This window comes from Babylonia areolata, chromosome 26 (assembly GCF_041734735.1).
Source record: "Babylonia areolata isolate BAREFJ2019XMU chromosome 26, ASM4173473v1, whole genome shotgun sequence".
NCBI lineage: Eukaryota > Metazoa > Mollusca > Gastropoda > Neogastropoda > Buccinidae > Babylonia > Babylonia areolata.
Window position 1 is genome coordinate 3308328 of NC_134901.1, and position 22906 is coordinate 3331233.

General features: G+C 44.1%; 2 protein-coding genes across 3 annotated transcripts in view; one reads left to right on the plus strand and one right to left on the minus strand.

The window, feature by feature from the left end:
- The window catches only part of LOC143300473 (cleavage and polyadenylation specificity factor subunit 1-like), a 64359-nt gene extending 59897 nt beyond the window's left edge, over positions 1 to 4462 (plus strand). Inside the window, exons 34-36 of the mRNA XM_076614180.1 lie at positions 643 to 801; positions 1498 to 1627; positions 3309 to 4462. Coding sequence (XP_076470295.1) covers positions 643 to 801; positions 1498 to 1627; positions 3309 to 3495 — 476 coding nt within the window. The 3' untranslated portion in view covers positions 3496 to 4462. The remainder of the gene's footprint in view (positions 1 to 642; positions 802 to 1497; positions 1628 to 3308) is intronic.
- Positions 4463 to 6326: 1864 nt separating this feature from the next.
- Positions 6327 to 20397, minus strand: LOC143300714 (uncharacterized). Of its 2 annotated transcripts, XM_076614594.1 has the most exons (6): positions 20285 to 20397; positions 16411 to 16476; positions 15334 to 15726; positions 11233 to 11364; positions 7690 to 7963; positions 6327 to 6889 (listed from the first exon to the last, which is right to left on the minus strand). In XM_076614594.1, exons 3-5 carry the CDS (start codon positions 15710 to 15712, stop codon positions 7692 to 7694), a joined length of 783 nt encoding a protein of 260 aa, XP_076470709.1. In that variant the 5' UTR covers positions 15713 to 15726; positions 16411 to 16476; positions 20285 to 20397; the 3' UTR covers positions 6327 to 6889; positions 7690 to 7691. The 2 variants fall into 2 exon arrangements, with proteins under 2 accessions (XP_076470709.1, XP_076470707.1); XM_076614592.1 differs by lacking the exon at positions 6327 to 6889 and having other exon boundaries at positions 7605 to 7963.
- Positions 20398 to 22906: the final 2509 nt, after the last annotated feature.

The window sequence follows — 22906 nt, forward strand, 5'->3', positions numbered from 1 at the left end:
AAAGAGGCTATGCCAGTCTTGAATAAAAACTAATTTGTGTTTGCACATTTCTTCTGTCTTTGCTGCTGTGTGCACATGTCAAATGATCGGTATGAGGTATCGGTATCGCAAGCAGCATTGACTAGAAGTTGTGTACCTTGTTTATGGAGAGAGTTACCACTCTTTACTGGTTGTGTATGTATGTTTATTGTTTTGTGTTTGTTGTTGTTTTTTTGCTGCGCTATCATCTGCAACATTTCAGTGGCATTAGTGCCATACCGCTCATTCCAAGTCGCTCATACTAACCACACCATCTGTCTTAGTACTGGAAGTCCACAGGGATTCATCAATATTAGGTTGCCAGGAGGCCACACACCAGAGGGAACCCTGCGCTGCCACTGAGACACGTTGGTGGTGTTCAGTAATAATACCTGTACTGATATAACATATCTCAGCATTGTTTTCTCAGCTGGTCATAAAGGGCCAGTGCCTTTCTCACAAGGTGGACTGTATGTTTTTTGGACTGTATGTTTTTTAATGCTTATATATAGATATGTATGTATATGAGCACTCCTGTATGTAAGCATGATACACTGGGCCTGTGCCATGCCAGCCTGTACGGTTCAAGTCAGTCCATGCTCTTTGTGGTGCTGTTCTCCTCAGCCCGAGAAAGTCATGGGGGCCAGCGCCTGATCCGCAAGGCGGACTTCAACGTGGGCTCCCACATCAACACCATGTTCCGCGTTCGCTGCCGCATGTGGGACTCCGCCTCCGGGAAACGGCACAGCGAGGTCATGGAGAAACGACACATCACCTACTTTGGTAAGGCTGGGGGTGTGTGTGGAAGGGGTTGGGGGGTCGGGTGGGTAAGGAAAGTGTTGGGGGGGGGGGAGGTGTAGGGAAGGGGCTTAGGGAAAGGTTAGGGTGTAAGTACGGGGTTTAGAGGGGGAGGTGTGTGTGATGGCGGTGGGGAAGGAGTTTAGGGGGGGGCAGGAGTGGAAGCTGTAAGGAGCTTAAGGGGGGTAGGGGGGGGGGGGCTGAGGGTGTGGGGAAGAAGGAAAAAAACCCAAACCTGTCACATGTTGGTCATGGAGAAACACCACATCAGCTTCTTTGGTAAGGCTTGGGGGAGTGGGTCAAGGAGGGGTGAGGGTGGGGAAGCGAAGGAAAAGGAGGAGGAGGAGGGAAAAAAACACGACACAGCAGGCTCATGGAGGAATGCCACATCACTTAACATCAATAAGGGGAGTCTATAGGGGAATGTGAGTGGTGGGGTAATAAGGTGTGGGGTGGGAAGGAGGAAGAGTGGTGGTGTGGAAGAGGGGTTGAGGGGGGAGGAAGGAAGCGGGATAAAGGGGGGTGGGGGTGGGGGGGATTCTTTTCAAAAAACAACAAAAAAAAAAAAAACACGGGGAGGAAAGTGAAGGGGTTTGTTTTTCATGGACAAGCTGCACGTGAGTCGTCCAGTGTGTTCATTCACGATGATGACGGTGACGTAACGTTGGTCACTCTTCACAGCAACCCTGGACGGAGGCATCGGCTACCTGATGCCCATCCCGGAGAAGGTGTACCGGCGCCAGCTGATGTTGCAGAACGCCATGATGACCCACATCCCTCACGTGGCTGGCCTCAACCCCAAGGCTTTCAGGTCAGACAACTTTTTTTTTCTGTTTTTCTGTTTTTTTTTTTTCCCCTTTTTTTGTGGCCGGCCTCAACCTCAAGGCTTTCAGGTCAGACAACTTTTTTTTTCTGTTTTTTTTTTCCCCTTTTTTTGTGGCCGGCCTCAACCCCAAGGCTTTCAGGTCAGACAACTTTTTTTTTTTTTGGCTGGCCTCAACCTCAAGGCTTTCAGGTCAGACAACTTTTTTTTTCCCATTTTTTGTGGCCAGCCTCAACCCCAAGGCTTTCAGGTCAGACAACTTTTTTTTTCCCTTTTTTTGTGGCCGGCCTCAACCCCAAGGCTTTCAGGTCAGACAACTTTTTTTTTTCCTTTTTTTGTGGCCGGCCTCAACCCCAAGGCTTTCAGGTCATACAACTTTAAAAAGAAATTTCTGAACTCCTTGTGACGGTTGCGGTGTCCAAATGAGTGCTGGGTTTTCGCCCAAGTTTGCTATCTGATCTTCTATCCCCCATTTGGACGCACATGGTGGGATGAGGGTTGAGATTTTTTTCAACATATGTACGTACCTGTTAGCGTTTAGATGCATGTTTTAGCTGTCAGTGTTTTGCTGTGTACAGTGCAATTGTTAGTATTATTTTTATTATGAGCATTTATGCCTAATCTTAAAAGAAGCCCAAGTCGTTTACAATCAGAAACATGAAAATACCAAAAAGGAAAAATTGAACACAAGATACAAAACATTGATTCATACACACACACACAAACATGCGCGCATGCACACACACAGTCATAGTACACAATCATAAATAGTACACAATAAAGAATACAGCCTACAAATTGTATATCTAAACACCCACTCACTCACAGTTATTTTAGTTCATACTGGGAAGTGATAAGCAGTGTAGAATTATTCAGGAGGGGAAAAGGTGGATCTTTAGAGTGAATCTGAAAGACTGCAGTGAAGATGAGTGATGGAAAGGCTGAGGAAGTTGATTCCAAAGACTGGGGGTTTGGTAAGAGAAAACTGCGTTGGCGCCACGTTTTGGTTCGAACAGGAGGGGGATACTAAACAGGCGGGTGTCAGAAGAGTGGAGCTGGCATAAGGATTGAGCATGTTTTGCATGGATAGGTGCTGCATCATTATCATCATCATTATGATTCATGAGCAGCTCCAGAAATGTTTGTTACTTTTTGACTCACTTGTGTAAACAAAGTGAGCCTATGTTTTAACCCGGTGTTCGGTTGTCTCTGTGTGTGTGTGTGTGTCTCTCTCTCTGAAACTTTAACATTTTCTCTGCAAATACTTTGTCAGTTGACACCAAATTTGGCATAAAAATAGGAAAAATTCAGTTCTTTCCAGTCATCTTGTTTAAAACAATATTGTACCTCTGGGATGGGCACAAAAAAAATTAAAAAAGAAGCCTAATTATATGCAAACTGCATTTACTGTTTATATTTTTTGTATTCTCTATTTGTATTCTCTAAACATGGCACTTTGACCTCTTATTCTGACACAACAACAAGAGGAGTCATTATCATTTTTTGTTCAAACAGGAACTTCTTTTGCTATGCATGGAAGTTTTATTTATTTTGCAAACGTTTTGGTGCAGATAGTAAAAAAGGGAAATGACTAATTAATGCTAGGGGACTTAATTTATCACAAGTGAGTCTTGAAGGCCTTGCCTCTTGTTTCTCCTGTGGTTGTCAGGACGGTGAAGCAAACCTCCCCGGAGCTGTCCAACCCACACCGGCTGATCGTGGACGGGGACCTGCTGTGGAAGTTCCTGCACCTGTCGCTGAACGAGCGCACAGAGGTGGCCCGGCGGCTGGGCACCAGTGTGGAGCAGATGGTGGAGGATCTCCTGGAGATTGACCGCGTCACCGCCCACTTCTGAAACCACGGCAACCGTCACGTCCGTCTGTTCGTGTGTCTGTTGGCCGGGATGGGGCAGTGTGACGTTGATGATGGCAGGATCATGGTGTTTGCTAAGTCGCTGTCCTCTTTTATCTGCTTTGACGTAGGTATGATCGATTGTTGGTCTTGGACAAGGGTCATTGTCTTGTGAGGTGCGTTTTGATGTGGATACAATCAGGCGGTCAGAAAACCGAGAGGATTGGAGGATGCTGGTTGCCAGATCACCTGTGGCGCCCCAATGGTCCACAAGACTACGGGATAGGTGAAGAAGCGGGCACTGGTTGGATCATGGGGTTTTACTGAAAGTGTGTGTGCGCGTTTGAATGTTAAAGCAAAATGTGTGTGTGAGCATTCTGACAGCTATGTAAAGGTAGTTGTGTTATTGGTCATAAGGAAAGACAATGAATATGTTTACATGGAAGTGTCATGTGCAGCATTCACATTTCATCCACCATCAGCATGACTTTGCATACTTTACGAATACAACCGTTTATTGGATTTCAGTTTCATGGTATGTAAGTGTTTTTGACATTGATGTTGTCACAGATGTTTGTGGCATTTGTCACCAATGACCATGTTCAATGGAAAAATATAACAAATGTTTGAAGCGATTATAGTTCATTTTGTTTCTGTGTGCATGAGAGGTGTCTTTAAATGTCTGCACTTTAAAGAGGATGGGTTTACAGGTATTTCAGTTATTTATCTACGTCAGCGTTCATTCCTGTCTACTCCAGCAGAGGAACATGATGGGAAAGCACTTTGTTCTTCAGCTGTACAAACCTGGAATTCAATTCTCTGCTTTTTTCAGTCACTCACTGACATCTCTTTAAACAAGTCTAAAAACACTGTTTTTCAAGCGGTCTGAACTAAATTGCGGTTCACCATACGACAATGTCTTCTTCGGATCCTTATCTGTTTCTTCCATGCATGTGTGTGCGTGTCCTTGTATATTTTTTGCAGAGCACTTTGAAATGTTTAAAAAGCACAGTATGAATGTACTATTATTATCATGATTACTTATAAACACATCTTCATGCAAAACCAACCACACAGAAAAAGAAAGTTTATTTGTGAGTGCTATGATTACTAGAAAGATGAACAAAATCTCTTTAGTTCACAGAGCAAGACATAAAACAAAGTTTTTTTCACCACAGGTCTGCAAGGTACAATCAAAGCAAGCAATCTGTGTCAAAAATGATAGAATTTTGATCACAGTCCTGTGGCTGAGGAAGAAGAGGTGTGAAGCAAAGAGGAAACATTGAGAGAGAGAAAAAAAAAAGAAGGGAATACTGAATTCGGATAAACAACATTTTAAGCTTAGGCAACAGCTGCAGGGTGATTTCAACAACCTGATCAAGGAGCTTGGTATTGATGGAGAGTTTGATGGGCTCAATAGCCAAGTGGTTAGAGCATTGGACTTTCAATCTGAGGGTCCCGGGTTTGAATCTCGGTAACGGCGCCTGGTGGGTAAAGGGTGGAGATTTTTCCGATCTCCCAGGTCAACATATGTGCAGACCTGCTTGTGCCTGAATCCCCTTCGTGTGTATACGCAAGCAGAAGATCAAATACGCACGTTAAAGATCCTGTAATCCACGTCAGCGTTTGGTGAGTGATGGAAACAACATACCCAGCATGCACACCCCTGAAAACTGAGTGATGCTGCCTACATGAGGGGTAAAAACGGTCATACACGTCAAAGTCCACTCGTGTGCATACGAGTGAACGTGGGAGTTGCAGCCCACAAACGAAGAAAAAGAAGATGGAGAGTTCAAGAAATATGTGTGACTAACAAGGGAGACGTATGCTCAAGTAATAATTAGTTTCTGGAGGAGGTGTCACTGTGTTCGAACAAATCCACACATTACAAACCTCATCTGCCAGGCAGATGCCTGACAGCAGTGTAACCCAACGCACTGGTAGAGTCTTGGGTGCATGTGATTATTTTTGAGTACTTATCAGTGTGGTTTTCTTTTACAGAATTTTGCCAGAGGATAACACTTTTGTAGCCATGGTTTCTTTTTCAGTGCGCCAAGTGTGTGCTGGGTTTATCGACTCATCCTAATGACTACAACCTCAGTTTGATTTTTTCCAGTCAAACTTTGGGAGAAAGGGTGAGTGTGGGATTCGAACCCAGACCCTCACAGACACTGTACTGCCAGATAAGAGTCTTGAGCATTCTGTCACCTTGCTCAAGTTACAGACTTGGTAGAAGGATATTTCATTGAACACTGCCACAGCCAAAAGAAATCTGCTGAAAAATCAGTAAATTTTGCACACAAACCAAACTTTTCACTCCCTCGTGCAACAGGGAAGGTTTGCTGGGAAGCTTCTTGCGAAGTTCGAGCTTATGAATGTGCACAATGACAAAACGGTTGATTCAAATTATTTTCTTTCAGAGCAAAAGTTAACATGCAAAGTTCACATCAATTTTCCATGTCTTTGGATTTTCGCCTTAGTAATGAATAATAATGCAGATTGACGCTCACACATGATGGAGCTCGTGTCGCAACAAAAAGTTATACACACATTAACATACATGTGTCAAGTACATCATGCACGAACAAGCATGTGCACACACAAACACACGCACACACACACATGCACGCACACGCACACACACACACACACAACATGCGTCGAGTACATCATGCATGAACAAGTGTGTGCACGTGCAAACACACACACACACCAAGCACGTTGGCCGATAAGATGGTAAGCAGAACAGAGCCAATACGTTTTGAGAGACTTAAGAATGAACTTTGGAATCCAGGTGACGCACTGGAAAGTGCTGTTTGTTCCACACCACTGGGCTAAGACTGGAGAAAGAGCACTGACCGTGGGATTTTTTGTTTGTTTCTTCGTCGAACTGGCAGCACTCCAGCATCAACAACTGAACATAAAGATCTAGAAGTACAGATCGCCTTATGACCAGTGACAGTGATAGTTCACCATAACACAGAAGTTGATATCTTGTATAGTTTATGAGATGCAGGTCTTTAAAGACACAAACTGTTGATTCAATAGACATGCCCAAAAATATCTGGCGCTGGGGAGAGTCTTTCCACACAGACACTTGGTGGCGAAAGAGTTAAATACTGCAGTGACGTTGGCAGTGCACCGTGACCCAAGAGACTGGAGGTTTTCCAGGCACTGCCTGGGACGTCCAGTTTAATTAACGGTGGCCGTGGCACAGACATGACTGAACACCACCAAAGTGACTCAGCAGCAGCGCAGGGTCTCCTCTAGTGTGTGGCCTCTTGGCGACCAAGCGTCAATAGCTCTCTGTGGACCGCTGATGCTGGGACTGTGACTGACAAACCTGGCTGTGGTCATGTATGGGGCACTCAGGAGTGTCGCGGGAGTCACGGGTGCCACTGAAACGGCGCAAATGATGGAGTCGGCAAAAAAAAAAAAGAAAAAAAAAAGGGGGGTGGGGGGTGGGGGGGGGGGAGGTACGGTGGGGGTGCACGCACAAATCGCGTCGTTTTCTGTGATTTGTTTTGATTTGTGTTTTTTTCTTTTCATTCAGGTGAACGTCATTTCACTTCTTTTTTCTTTTTCCCCAAGTCTTTTGCCGCCACAGGTAACTTTTGCATTCTAGACAGTCCACTGTCACTGGCGACTTAAATCGACACTGAGGTGTCATGTCAAACTTTAGTCGACATTTAGCGATCACGTTTAAAGGAGTCCCCTCTTTTCTTTCTTTTTTCTTTTTTTTCACATTGTCACAAAGCTTGACAGCTGCAGTCAACTCCCCCCCCCCCCCGGCCCCTCCCCTCCTTTGCAATAGAAAATTGACTGACCCCCACGGCCCCCCACTCCCCAACCCACCCTTGACCGAGTTTGAAGTGAACCAGTCCATTGTGTGTTGTTTCAACACGAACAGAGTTGTGAACAAATGATGTGGTCAGAAAAAAAGAAAAAAAAAGAAAAAGTTTGCACGCAAAGTTTGCATCGTTTTCTGTTGTATTTGTTTCTTTGTTAGTTTGCTTTGTTGTGTGTGTGTGTGTGTGTTTGTGTGTGCGCGCGCGCGCGTGTTTGTGTGTGTGTGTGTGTGTGTGTGTGCGCGCGCGCGTGTTTGTGTGTGTGTGTGTGTGTGTGTGTGTGTGCGTGTGTGTGCGCGCGTGTGTGTGCGTGTGCGTGTGCGTGTGTTTCCGGGTCGATGGAACGTCACCTTCAAAGACTGCAGTGCCGCTGGTAGTACACCATGACCCAAATGTTGGACGTTCGCCAGGCGCTGGACGGCACGTCCAACTTGGTGACGGTGGCCGTGGCGCAGGCAGGGTCCAGGTTCAGGCGGACCTCAGCTGAGCGGCACACATAGGACGTGGCCTGGCGGCACAGGTCCAGGCAGTCCTCCGTGTTCACGTTCAGGAAGAACTGCTGGCTGTACTGGTCGATGTACCAGCCGGGGATGTACTCGAACTCGGGACCGTAGGACGCGCAGTCTGTGGAGAAGACCAGGAGAGAGAGAGAGAGAGAGAGGGGGTGTGGCAGGTGTGTGTGTGTGTGTGTGTGTGGGGGGGGGGGGGGGGTGGCGGAGAAAAAGAGAGGTTAGAATTGGTAACAACTGAGTTTTTAATTAATTAACTCTCTTCATACGAACGGCGAAAGAGACGACGTTAACAGCGTTTCACCCCAATTACCACCATCAAAACATTGCAAGTGGAAGGCTCTTATACTGAAGAGGTGAATGTTGACATAGGATACCACAATTCTGACGACGGAAGCTAAAGGTTGGGTCATTCAGACACCCACTGGACATCCGAGGGGTCTGTGTAGAGGAGAAGAGAGGACTGGCCGTACTGAGTGAGTTAAGAAAGGAGTTTGCTTATAGATAAACAGCCAACTGTTAAGAAAAGAATGACTTAAAGACCGGGAGAGAGGGGTGGGGTGGGGGGAGATTAGAATTACTAACAACTGAGTTTTTAATTAATTAAGAAAGGAGTTTGCTTATAGATAAACAGCTAACTGTTAAGAAAAGAATGACTTAAAGACCGGGAGAGAGAGAGGGGGGGGGGGAGGGGAGATCAGAATTACTAACAACTGAGTTTTTAATTAATTAAGAAAGGAATTTGCTTATAGACAAACAGCTAACTGTTAATAAAAGAATGGCTTGTAGGCAACCAGTAAAGTTTAAAAGAAAAAGAAAGAAATGATTAAATATAAGCAAGTTTTAAGGAACAAAAATTAAAAGCCTGATTTTTTATTTTTTTTTGATTTTTTTTTTTTTTAGCTAAACAGCAAAATTTTAAGAAAATACGTGGCTTGTTGATAAACAGTTATGTTTTAAGAAAATAAACAGTCTACAGATTTAAAAGACGAAACAACTTTTAGACAAACAACAAAGTTTTGATAAAAGAAATGGCTTGTAAACAAAAACAGTTTTGAATAAAGAAATGGCTTGTAAACAAAAACAGTTTTGAATAAAGAAATGGCTTGGAAATCAATGGCGAAGTTTTCATGAAAGAAATGGCCTATTGATAAACAGCCAAGTTTTAAGAAAAGAAATGTCCTGAACATAAAAGTACAGTTTTAAGAAAAGAACTGGCTTGTAGATTACTTTTCCAAAAAAGTAAATACTTGCAGACAGTTAAGTTTTATGAAAAAAAATGGCTTATAGATAAACAGTTACGTTCTCAGAAATATACGGCTTAAAGATAAACAGTTACGTTCTCAGAAAAGATACGGCTTAAAGACAGTTACGTTCTCAGAAAAGATACGGCTTAAAGACAAACAGTTACGTTCTCAGAAAAGATACGGCTTAAAGATAAACAGTTACGTTCTCAGAAAAGATACGGCTTAAAGACAAACAGTTACGTTCTCAGAAAAGATACGGCTTAAAGGCAGTTACGTTCTCAGAAAAGATACGGCTTAAAGACAAACAGTTACGTTCTCAGAAAAGATACGGCTTAAAGACAAACAGTTACGTTCTCAGAAAAGATACGGCTTAAAGACAAACAGTTACGTTCTCAGAAAAGATACGGCTTAAAGACAAACAGTTACGTAAAATGGAATAATGAAAACAGAAAGAAAGACATGGCTTAAAGATAAACAACTAAGTTTTAAGAAAAAGGGCTAATACTGTTTTTGACTCACTTGTGTAAACAAAGTGAGTCTATGTTTTAACCCGATGTTCGGTTGTGTGTGTGTGTGTGTGTGTGTGTGTGTGTGTCCGTGGTAAACTTTAACATTGACATTTTCTCTGCAAATACTTTGTCAGTTGACACCAAATTAGGCATAAAAATAGGAAAAATTCAGCTCTTTTTAGTCATCTTGTTTAAAACAATATTGCACCTCTGGGATGGGCACAAAAAAATAAAAAATGAAGCCTAATTATATGCAAACTTCATTTACTGTCATATTGATCTTTCTCATCTTAAACATTGCATTTTGAAACAAGAGAGGCAAGGCCTTCAAGACTCACTTGTGATGCACTTAAAAAAAAATCCAAGCTTTTTATGTATTGAGTATAATTTCAAAATGTAATGTTTAAGGTGAGAAAGATCAGTTTAAAGCAAATTAAGTCCCCAAGCATTAATTACAGAGTAATTTCCCTTATTTTACTGTCTGCACCAAAACGTTTGCAATAAACAAAACTTCCATGCTTAGCAAAAGAAGTTCCTGTTTGAACAAAAAATGATAATGACAGATCTTTTGTTGGGTCGAATATCAGATCAAAGTGCCAAGTTTAGAGAATACAAAAAATATAAATATAACAGTAAATGCATTATACTCAATACATAAAAAGCTTGGATTTTTTTTTTTTTTTAAAGTGTATCACAAGTGAGTCTTGAAGGCCTTGCCTCTCTTGTTGATATATATGATAGTCAGTCGTGTCCGACTACGACTATCAGAACAGCAGAGGAGGCAACTGTTGTTCCGACTATCTGGGCTAGAATTTGATTACGGTGAAGAGTATCTTGCCCAAGTTATATCTCCACTCTCTCGGGCCAAGAGGGTTTTAGGACAGTCGGCGTTGGGATGGTTCCCAAAGGCCAATTAACCCACAAGGCTGCAGCAAAGAGCCAGTGCAATTTTGCCTTCTAGTTTGAGAGTCATAGTCCTTCACAGAAGACTAAGATGTAAATGGTTTCCCATTGACTGGAGAAACCATTGATAATACAGCTCTCACTTTGCTGTTGGCCCAAATGTAAACATGTCAATCTGTGATATAAGCCGAGTGTTGGGCACTGTTTTTGATAGACGTGGTGGAAAGAACCGTTTATTGTCTCATAAAATCACCAATCTTCTGTTCTTTTCGCATTCTGAATGGGGGCGTGGGAGTTGGGGTGGGGGTGGGGTTCAGGTGGAGGGAGATGACATAGTTATGAGTGTGCAAACGGAAAACGCCGTATATATATTTTATCATGTGTATTATTGTATGTGTCGGTGGGGGGTTAGGGGCGAAGGTGGGGTTACGAACGAAAAACAAAATTAACAAAAAGAAAAACAAAAAAAAAACAACAACAACAACCCAAAAATATATAAACACAGGTAGTGAGGGTGAGGGGGCTGGGGGTGGGGGTGCGGGTAATATGTGCACACTGATTATGCGTACGTAACTATATTCATGACAGTGCGTGCGCGCGCGTGTTTATATATATATATATATATATATATAGGGGTGGGGGGTGGGGTGGGGGGTGCGCGCGCGTGTGTGTAGAGGGGTTAGATGGAGGTGAAGGACATGACGTGACAACATTAATCAACTCACGTGCGACACACGCGTTGGCAGAAGCGTCAAAGCTGTAGCCCTCCTGACACCGACAGCGGGCCTGAACACAGCGTGTGTTGGGGATGGTACACTGGCTGTCCGCCCCACACCCCGACCCGTAGTACCCTGCCGCTGAACGGATTGGGGGGAAACACAAACAAATGAATGGATAAATAAAGAAAGAAAAACTAGTTAAGTAAAGAAATTGCATCTTCTTCTTCTGCGTTCGTGGGCTGCAACTCCCACGTTCACGTTCACTCGTATGCACACGAGTGGGCTTTTACGTGTATGACCGCTTTTACCCCTCCATGTAGGCAGCATTACTCCGTTTTCGGGGATGTGCATGCTGGGTATGTACTTGTTTCCATAACCCACCGAACGCTGACATGGATTACAGGATCTTTAACGTGCGTATTTGATCTTCTGCTTGCATATACACACGAAGAGGGTTCAGGCACTAGCAGGTCTGCACATATGTTGACCTGGAAGATCAAAAAAAATCTCCACCCTTGACCCACCAGGCGCCGTCATCGTGATTCGAACCCCGGACCCTCTGACAGTCCAACGCTTTAACCACTCGGCTATTGCGCCTGCCAGAAATTACATAGATAATTATGCATTCAAAGGCTCGTCACCTACACCAACCAGTCTCTCAGCCTGAAGTCGAGCCCAACATATATACGAACATAGCAAAATCCCAACCCCAAAAGTGAAAAAAATGTAATGATAACAAATGAATAGATAAAGGAATGGTTTGGGTTTTTTTTTAGATAGAAATAATGATAAGATAAATAAATAATGATAAACGAATATATATATATATATATATATATATATATATATATATACTTATTTAGAAATATAATTAATAAAATGAATAAATACGTAATGATAACAAACAAATAAATGGATAAATGAATATTTAAAAATAATTTAGAAATATCAATAATAAATTAAAGTAAATAACGATAACAAACAAACAGATGAATAAATATATTTTTAAAATCCAGAAATATCTATAATAAAATAGAAAAATAAACAATGATAACAATTTTTTTAATCAATGAAAATAATTTAGAAATATCAATAATGAAATAAATAACGATAACAATTTATGTTGTTTTTATTATTGATATCGATACTTACATAGCGCTTACATCACCTTCGATCCGAGACTAAACTTCAAGCGCTTTACAAACATGGAGTCGTTTGCAAAACTGACCTCCCCAGAGTTGAACGACTTATTGGCATTTCGCCCTTAAGGTCAAGTTGTTCGTGGCTGTGGTCTGTTCCGTGAAGGGCTGTGGTGTGGTCGGGGCGTTGGTCCTGATCTTATATCGTCGTGTGCAATCAGACTGTCAGAGACCAAGCTCTAAGCGCTTTACAGTGCTTTAGTCGTTTGGACAACAGGCTATACTGGGTAGAGCGAACTGACAGCTGCGTTTTGGAGCTCATCATGTGTTTCCTTGTGTCGTTTTAGTCTTCGCACGCGCGTACGGGTGTGTGTATGAGTGGATTTTTCTGCAGAATTTTTGCCAGGAACAACCCTTTTGACAATCCATTGATGATGAAAAAAATGATGATTATGATGATGAACATGATGATGATGACAGGAAATGATAATGATATCAACTTATTTCCTTTTAGTCGAAGTAGCTGTAACCGTAATTAGTATTACTATTGCTACTGACTACTCATGATACTGCTGCTGTTGCTGCTGCTACTGCTACTACCGCTTATGTTGCTGCTGCTGCTGTTACTGTTAGTACTACTAATACTGTTGCTACTACCACCACTCCTACCATTACTCTCACCACACCATTACCAATGAGGACAAGAACGACAACAAACAACAACAAAAACAAACAGCGATAATAAAAACTAACACCATCAACGTCATCATCAACATCACTTTCGTCGTCAACAACAACAGCAACGACAACAAACAGCGATGATAAAAACTAACATCAACAGCACGACGTCATCATCAACATCGCTTTCGTCGTGAACATCATCCTCATCACCATAATAATAATAATAATATTCATATAGCGCTGAATCTTGTGCAGAGACAAATCTAAGCGCTTTCACACCAATCATTCACACGCATGCGTAACTCTAAAACTGAAGAAAACTGAAGACAAGGAAGAGGTAGGGGAGGGAGAATATCTTGTGAAGAGGTGGGTTTTAAGGCCAGACTTGAAAGAGCTGAGTGCGGAGACCTGACGAAGCGAAAGAGGAAGTTCATTTCAAATACAAGGTCCAGAGACAGAGAAAGAACGGCGTCCAACAGTGGAGTGTTTGAATCTGGGTATGCGTAAACAAAGTGGATCCGAAGCCGATCGTAGAGAGCGAGATGGAGTGTAGAGGTGAAGACAGCCACAAAGATAGGAAGGGCAGATTTGTGAATAAATTTATAACAGAGTGCTGACCTTGTACTTTATTCTGTGTGAGACAGGGAGCCAGTGGAGATGTTGCAAAAGAGGAGTCTGTGCTCAGATCATTTCTTTCTGAGGACGAGTCCGGCAACAGTTTTGTATGCGCTGAAGGAACTGTATGGATGAAGCAGGCAAAATCATACAATAGAGAGTTACAGTAGTCAAGGCGAGAGAGAATGAGAGAAACGACATGTCTAGATGTTGCGTCGGTGGACAGATATTTCCGAATGGAACTGACGCGTCGCAATTGACAGTAGCAGGATTGGCATGTCTGAAAATTTTTTGCATGGACAGTGTGTTGTCAAGGACAACGCCGAAGTTCCTGACTGAGCTGGAAAGGTTGGGTGAACTGCCATCACCATCCACGCAAAAGTAAACGAAAGGAAAGTTCAGGACGTCCACTCTTGTCTCCGACATGACTCGTGCAGTTCAGTGCGTGTTAAAGACATAATATGTGCACGTAACAATAATAAGGCTAATGGACCCATAGCCTTAGCCTTACATAGCCATCCGGACTGATCCGTACGTACGTATGATAGCCGTTTTCGACTATGACTATCAGAACAGTAGCGGAGGTAACTGCTGTCCGGACCATCAGGGCTAGAATTTGATTATAGTGGAGAGTGTCTTGCCCAAGTTACATCCCCACTCTCTCGGCCAAGAGGGTTTTAGGACAGTCGGCGTTGGGATTGTTCCTAAAGGCCAACTAGCCTCCAAGGCTGCAGCACTAAGAGCCAGTGCAAGTTTGCCTCCTAGTTTGAGAGTCATAGTCCTTCACAAAAGACTAAGCTGTAAATGGTTTCCCATTGACTGGAGAAACCATTGATAATACAGCTGTACTTTGCTGTTGGCCCAGCTGTAAACTTAATGGCCCGTACACGCACATCGGAATGCCATGTAGAATAGAACAGAATAGAATAGAATATGTCTTTATTTCCAAGTGTACCGGGGTCACAAGGAATATTGGGGGAGGGGGGGTATCTGTGGGTGGGGGGAGATAGTACACAAGGTACGAACATAAATCGAAAATCATACACAAATACAGATACAGTAGAAATTAGGATAGATACAAGTGCATATAAATATAAAAACTTGTGCATATTCACACATGCACGCACTGCACACACACACACGCACGCACGCGCGCACACACACACACACACACACGTTTGAACAGAAGCCGCATGTTACATGTGGATGGTGCTGATGACTAGATCTTCAGGTAGATGGTGGTTGTCTGCGCAATTCTATTTATCACACTGGATTTGTTCGAGAGACAGGGCATGTATCAGGGGTTCTCAGTAAGACCGGTCAGTTCCTCCAAAAGACAGCTGCCGCACCTGCCTGATATAAATAACCGGGGTGGACACACCCGTCACTTATCCATTTATCGTCTCTTGGACTGACTGGCCTCTCTCCTGTTTCACTGTTGTTGAATTGTGTGGGTTGACTGAGGTCTACAGGTGTGAGGGGCTTGAAATGGATATACGTTACATCCCTATACAGATTGTGTGTGTGTGTGTGTGTGTGTGTGTGTGCGTGTATACGTGCGTTCGTATGTGTGTGTGTGTGTGGGGGGGGGGGGGGGGAGGTTGGGGGGGGGGAAGGAGAGAAGGGGGGAATTACAACGAAAAAAACAAAACAAATCCCGCGTTCCTCCTACCTTTACATGTGTCGTAGTAGCGGTATCCCACAGCCGGTGACGTCACGTCTGACGCGGCCATGACGACAGCGAAGAGGCGGCAGTCGTGCATGACGTCACTGTAGAGGAAGGACACGCAGCGGGCCTCCCGAAGGCACAGCAGCCCGCACCGCACGGACCCGTTGACGCCGGCGCTTTGTGAGATCATCCACGATGACGACATCATGGAGTCCCTGAGTGACGTCACCTGCGTGGATCGGCACGTGCTCACCGTCGCCAGCACCACAGCGGCGGGCATGGCAAGAACCCCGATGGCGAGGGAATAGAGCGCGATGGTGGGACACATGCTCACCACTGTCTTCGTTCTGTTCTCTTTCATCAACAGCAGCAGCAGCAACATCTTGACCTCGCCGGCTGCGGTACCGTGACATGACAAACAAGTTAAGATCGTCTGTTGAAAGGGCTTGTCACATCGCTGTCATCAAATCACTGTCATCACCACGTCACTGACGTCATCACGTCACTGTCATCACATCGCTGTCATCACGTCACTGTCATCACATCATTGTCGTAACATGATTGTCATCACATCATTGTCATGTCATTGTCATCAAATCGTTGTCATCACGTCACTGTCATCACATCGCTGTCATCAAATCGTTATCACGTCATTGTCATCACATCGCTGTCATCACATCACTGTCATCACATTGTCAGCACATCACTGTCATCACGTCACTGTCATCACATCACTGTCATCACGTCACTGTCATCACATCGCTGTCATCACATTGTCATCACATCGTTGTCATCACATCACTGTCATCACATCGCTGTCATGCCATTGTCATCACATCATTGTCATCACGTCATTGTCATCACATCGTTGTCATTGTCACAGTCATTCAACTCGCTATGGATATGTGAACCACCATTTTTCGTTTTGGATTTGGATTGTTTTCCCTCTTGGGATTGATATAATATATTATAATTAAACACTTTGTTCAGAAACACTTACTACATCTTGGAACCTACACAGAAATTTAGGAACCGCAGATAAAACAAATCACTGATTAAAAAAAAAAATTACATACTTACTGTGACCCACTAGTGCAGACTCCGGCAGGGGTCTGACATTCCTGTCCTGTGCAAACTACTATCCGCCTGTGTGGAGAAAATGAAAGTAGCTACGGCAAAAAAATTATAACAATGTTCAACAGCCAAGTAATCAATTGTAAAGACACTGTCAGGATTTATCACACACACACACACACACACGCTCTATAAGAGAGCGGACTAGAAACCCCCACCCAGCCCAGCACTAACACCCAGACAACACAAACACAGACTAAAATAATTCGGGGTTCACATACATTTATTCCATCACACACAGAACTTGACTAATAAAACAACTACAATCTTAGCAAGAAATGATAAACTTAAATGATGACAGAATGGATAAATAACACACACAAAAAAACCCTACAAAACACAGAGCTTTAAGACACGGCCGTCTAGCGGCAGTCAGTCCGGAGAATGCTAACAATGAACTTAGGACGTTTGACGAATAGATAAACTGAAGCACTGCACAACACAAGAGGAAAACGAAGACTTGGACGGTGAAGACTGGAAACAGATGAAGACGACGAAACAACTAGAGACAGTGATGGGAAGAGGGCAGCAGGAAAACAGCAGTCAGCAGCAGATGGAGCAACAACGCTGCCTGGCCAACACAGGCTGAAGGAGAGATGGTGCAGGAAGTGGGAGCTGCAAACTGCCAACCGGGTACCACTACCCTGACGCTGGAAATAAAAATATAAAAAAAACAAAGACGAAACACGTCCAGCAGGGCACTCCCTCTGAGCTGGAGCACACAGAACAAAGATACATGGCCACCCGGAGGAAAACAATCCTCACTTGAGGGTGCCAACTGGGCAAAAAGCCCCAACCCCAAACAAGCACGACCTTCCTCCAAGAAGGCCGCGGGCGCTAAAGCCTAGAGAAGTGCCACTGACAGAACAGAGAGACTTAAAACTCTGCTCAGCAGTGACACAAACACACAAACGAGACTCCCCGATTGCACGTAAAAAAACGCACAACAGGGAGCTAACACACACTGAACGAATGCTCGAATGGGAGAGGGTAAATGGGGAAGGTAATGCACAAAACACTCCACACGAGATTGTCATGAGTTGTGACACACACACACAACACACACACACACACACACACACACACAACACACACAACACATACACAACACACACACACCACAACACACACATACACACACACACACACACACAACACACACGCACACAACACACACACCACAACACACACATACACACACACACACACACCACAACACACACACACACACACACACACACACACACACACACACACACACACACACAGAGTTGATATCTTTGTTCAGAACATAACTCCGCCGAGAAAGCCATGATAATAAATAAACAAAATAAACAAACAAATACATCAAATCATTTACAAGGCAACCACCGCTAAGATTCTCTCGCTTCCAAGGGTTGACGCATTACCACATGGCAAACACCGCTAAGATTCTGTCGCTTCCAAAGGTTGACGCATTACCACATGGCAACCACTGCTAAGATTCTCTCGCTTCCAAGGGTTGACGCATTACCACATGGCAACCACCGCTAAGATTCTGTCGCTTCCAAAGGTTGACGCATTACCACATGGCAAACACCGCTAAGATTCTGTCGCTTCCAAAGGTTGACGCATTACCACATGGCAACCACCGCTAAGATTCTGTCGCTTCCAAAGGTTGACGCATTACCACATGGCAGCCACCGCTAAGATTCTGTCGCTTCCAAAGGTTGACGCATTACCACATGGCAGCCACCGCTAAGATTCTGTCGCTTCCAAAGGTTGACGCATTACCACATGGCAGCCACCGCTAAGATTCTGTCGCTTCCAAAGGTTGACGCATTACCACATGGCAACCACCGCTAAGATTCTGTCGCTTCCAAAGGTTGACGCATTACCACATGGCAACCACCGCTAAGATTCTGTCGCTTCCAAAGGTTGACGCATTACCACATGGCAACCACCGCTAAGATTCTCTCACTTCCATAGGTTGACGCATTACCACATGGCAGCCACCGCTAAGATTCTCTCGCTTCTAAGGGTTATTGCATTACCACATGGCAACCACCGCTAAGATTCTCTCGCTTCCATAGGTTGACGCATTACCATATGGCAGCCACCGCTAAGATTCTGTCGCTTCCAAAGGTTGACGCATTACCACATGACAACCACCGCTAAGATTCTCTCGCTTCTAAGGGTTATTGCATTACCACATGGCAACCACCGCGAAGATTCTCTCGCTTCCAAAGGTTGAAGCATTACCACATGGCAACCACCGCTAAGATTCTGTCGCTTCCAAAGGTTGAAGCATTACCACATGGCAACCACCGCTAAGATTCTGTCGCTTCCAAAGGTTGAAGCATTACCACATGGCAGCCACTGCTAAGATTCTCTCGCTTCCAAAGGTTAACGGATTACCACATGGCAACCACCGCTAAGATTCTCTCGCTTCCAAAGGTTGACGCATTACCACATGGCAGCCACCGCTAAGATTCTGTCGCTTCCAAAGGTTGACGCATTACCACATGGCAGCCACCGCTAAGATTCTGTCGCTTCCAAAGGTTGACGCATTACCACATGGCAGCCACCGCTAAGATTCTGTCGCTTCCAAAGGTTGAAGCATTACCACATGGCAACCACCGCACAGTTAAAAGTCCGATCTCAGAATTATAACTTTATCATCACAGTAGAGAGATTTTTGTGTGGCGAAGTCTGTGCTACGTACAGTTTACAAGCAAAACGGTAAAATTTGGCATACAACATCCGTAACAAAATCACAATTAGTCATAGCAAAGCAAGTCCGAAAAAAAAGGTTTTAACACTACAATTGTTAATAATGCTGCATAAAATTTTTTTTTTAATTCTAAATTGGCAAACCTCACTGCAAAGTGAGACAGGTGACTGCCCATCCCACTGTATATGATTGTAGTTAAAAAATCACTTTATAGTATAATAATATAGTTATTCGTGTCATGGAAATCTAGTAGTATTTCATATCTTACGGTACGATATCACTCGCAGTTCGCTTCCTTTCACAAGGACTGACGAGGGATGAAAAAGAAACAAATATGTAAAAAAATAAAAAAAATAAAAAAAGAGAGAGAGAAACGGGAAGAGTAATAAAAAAAGCAGAAAAAATGTTGCTTACATATCAGCCCTCCCCCACCCCACCCCCCCCCCCAAAAAAAAAAAAAAAAAAAAAAAAAAAAAAAAAAAAAAGCCACCTCACAACTCTTTTGTTCATTGTAGCTGTTTTATTCCCGCCCTCTCTTTGTTAGTGGAACAATACCAAACGTTAATCAGTAATAGCACAATACTATTATTCCCCTGTTATCATAGTAGAGTATCACTCCCGTATTATCGTAGTATTGTATCATTCCCTGTGTCGTGGTATGATACCATTCCCCTATGTTTGTCCGTGAGGGTGTGGGTTCGAATCCCGCTCTCGCCCTTTCTCCTAAGTTTGACTGGAAAATCAAACTGAGCGTCTAGTCTTTCGGATGAGACGATAAACCGAGGTCCCGTGTGCAGCACGCACTTGGCGCACTGAAAAAGAACCCATGGCAACGAGAGTGTTGTCCTCTGGCGAAATTACGTAAAATGAAATCCACTTTCATAAGTACACAAATACGTAAGCATGCACTCAAGGCCTGACTAAGCGCGTTGGGTTATGCTGCTGGTCAGGCATCTGCTCAACAGATGTGGTGTAGCGTGTATGGATTTGTCCGAACGCAGTGACGCCTCCTTGAGAAAGTGAAACTGAAACTGAAACTGTAAAAGAAACAAAAACTAAACTTGAAACTGAACTAGTAATTGTCACACAGTTTCTCTTTTATCTCACCGATTTTCTTTGTAGAGATCCAATGTATCCCAGACTACGTCCTATTAACTTAAGACCTCCCAGTGTTCCATAAAGACAGGGCAATACCAACTGCGCTGACTTTCCTATGAAGCATAGACTCGGCCAAGTCTCCAAGTCTGCGAGTTGGGGAGCGTGTGTGTGTGTGTGTGTGTGTGTGTGTGTGTGTGTGTGTGTGTGTGTGTGTGTGTGTGTGTGTGTGTGTGTGTGTGTGTGCGTGCGTGCGTGCGTGCGTGTGTGTGTGTGTGTGTGTGTGTTCGGAAAATCACGTAGAGCAATCGAACCGTTGAGCTCAGTGGATCGAACCAGCGCAGGGGCGAACGCCGCTGACGCGTTTGACGGGCGTTACCTCAGTTTCCAATGTCCCGCCCCCTTCCCCCCCCCCCCCCCACACCCCTCCCCGCCCCCCCCCGAGCCCCTAATCCCGCCCCCTGCAACTCCTCCCTCCGCCCCCTCCTCCTCCCCCTCCTCCTCCCCCGCCCCCCCTCCTCCAGTCCCGTTTTTAACGGTGAGTTGGACTTGCCAGACTCCTTATCGATTTTAGACCAACAACAATCTGGCTAAAATTGATTAAGCTCCAGACGAACACTAATGGGCAATATTTTGTCTCCTGGCCAATTATAAGAGTAAAAACATTGCTTTCAATGATTAACGAATAGTAAAGAGTGTTAACTCTCCGTCCACATGGCACACAACTTCAAGTCAATGCTGCTTACGCTGCTGATTCAGCTAGCACATTGATTTCAATGCCTGCTTATAAGCTTTTTTTTTTTTTACCTTTAAAAAAAGATGTACCCCTACATAATTATGTTAGATTCAATACTCAAGTACGAACTGAATTAACGACCCCCGAGTAAAATCTCTGTTTATTTAAAGTAAATATATCGTGTGTGTGTGTGTGTGTGTGTGTGTGTGTGTGTGTGTGTGTGTGTGTGTGTGTGTTTGTTGTTTTCTGTCGCGAAACAACAATTTGGATCTATTTGGATTGACATCGGGTCTCCATTCTTTATGGTAAACTTGTTTTGCATTCAGTCCCTCCATTATTTATAGTAAACCTGTATTGCATTCAGTCCCTCCATTATTTATGGTAAACCTGTATTGCATTCAGTCCCTCCATTATTTATGGTAAACTTGTTTTGCATTCAGTCCCTCCATTATTTATAGTAAACCTGTATTGCATTCAGTCCCTCCATTATTTATAGTAAACCTGTATTGCATTCAGTCCCTCCATTATTTATGGTAAACCTGTATTGCATTCAGTCCCTCCATTATTTATGGTAAACCTGTATTGCATTCAGTTCCCGCAAAGCAGCCAGTGAAATTGCATCATCTGCCAGACAAGTTTCAGTTTCTCAAGGAGGCGTCACTGTATTCGGACAAATCCATATACACCACACCACATCTGCTAGACAGGTGCCTGACCAGCAGCATAACCCAACGCGCTCAGCGAGGATTTGAGTGCGTGCATACATGTACTTTTCAGAGCGGGTTTCTTTTTACAGAATCTTGTCAGAGGTCTACACTTTTGTTGTCATGGGTTGGTTTTTTCAGTGCGGCAAATGCTTGCTGCACACGGGACCTCGGTTTATCGTCTCACCGAATGACTGGACGCTCAGTTTGATTGTCCAGTCAAACTTGGAAGAAAGGGCGAGAGTGGGAATCAAACCCGGACCTTCAGGGACACTGTAACGGCAGATAAGCTTGACGGGCGCAATAGCCGAGTGGTTAAAGCGTTGGACTATCAATCTGAGGGTCCCGGGTTCGAATCTCGGTAACGGCACCTGGTGGGTAAAAGGTGGAGATTTTTCCGATCTCCCAGGTCAACATATGTGCAGACCTGCTAGTGCCTGAACCCCCTTCGTGTGTATATGCAAGCAGAAGATCAAATACGCACGTTAAAGATCCTGTAATCCATGTCAGCGTTCGGTGGGTTATGGAAACAAGAACATACCCAGCATGTACACCCCCGAAAACGGAGTATGGCTGCCTACATGGCAGGGTGAAAACGGTCATACACGTAAAAGCCCACTCGTGTACATACGAGTGAACGTGGGAGTTGCAGCCCACGAACGAAGAAGAAGGCAGATAAGCGTCATTACCAGTCTGTCACCTTCCTCCTTTCGTGCACTTTCTTCTTCTTTGTTCGTGGGCTGCAACTCCCACGTTCACTCGTATGTCCACGAGTGGGCTTTTTTCCATAACCCACCGAACGCTGGCATGTATTACATGATCTTTAACGTGCGTATTTGATCTTCTGCTTGCATATACACACGAAGGGGGTTCAGGCACTAGCAGGTCTGCACATTTGTTGACCTGGGAGACCAGGAAGAATCTCCACCCTTTACCCACCAGGCGCCGTCACCGAGATTCGAACGCCGGACCCTCAGATTGAAAGTCCAACGCTTTGACCGGTTACTCGGTTATTGCATCCGTCATCTAAAAGTACAAGTAAACAAAATTGTCCGTATCCAGTTCCGGCAAGTACAAGTGAAATCCAAGTGGAGAAAAAGCGTTAGAGTCGATACGCGCGCACATGATTTGTATTTGTCTTGTTTTACCCTAAATTGCCATTGCTTTTGATTTTTTCCTGTCAAACATATGCAC

Bases quoted from the DNA above. Each gene is read 5' to 3' on its own strand.
- LOC143300714 (XM_076614594.1), bottom strand. From the start codon at position 15,712: ATGTTGCTGCTGCTGCTGTTGATGAAAGAGAACAGAACGAAGACAGTG. The intron at 11,365-15,333 runs GTAGGAGGAACG...CAATCCGTTCAG, and splicing joins CTACTACGACACATGTAAAG to CGGCAGGGTACTACGGGTCG. The intron at 7,964-11,232 runs GTGAGTTGATTA...TCTTCTCCACAG, and splicing joins TGCCAACGCGTGTGTCGCAC to ACTGCGCGTCCTACGGTCCC.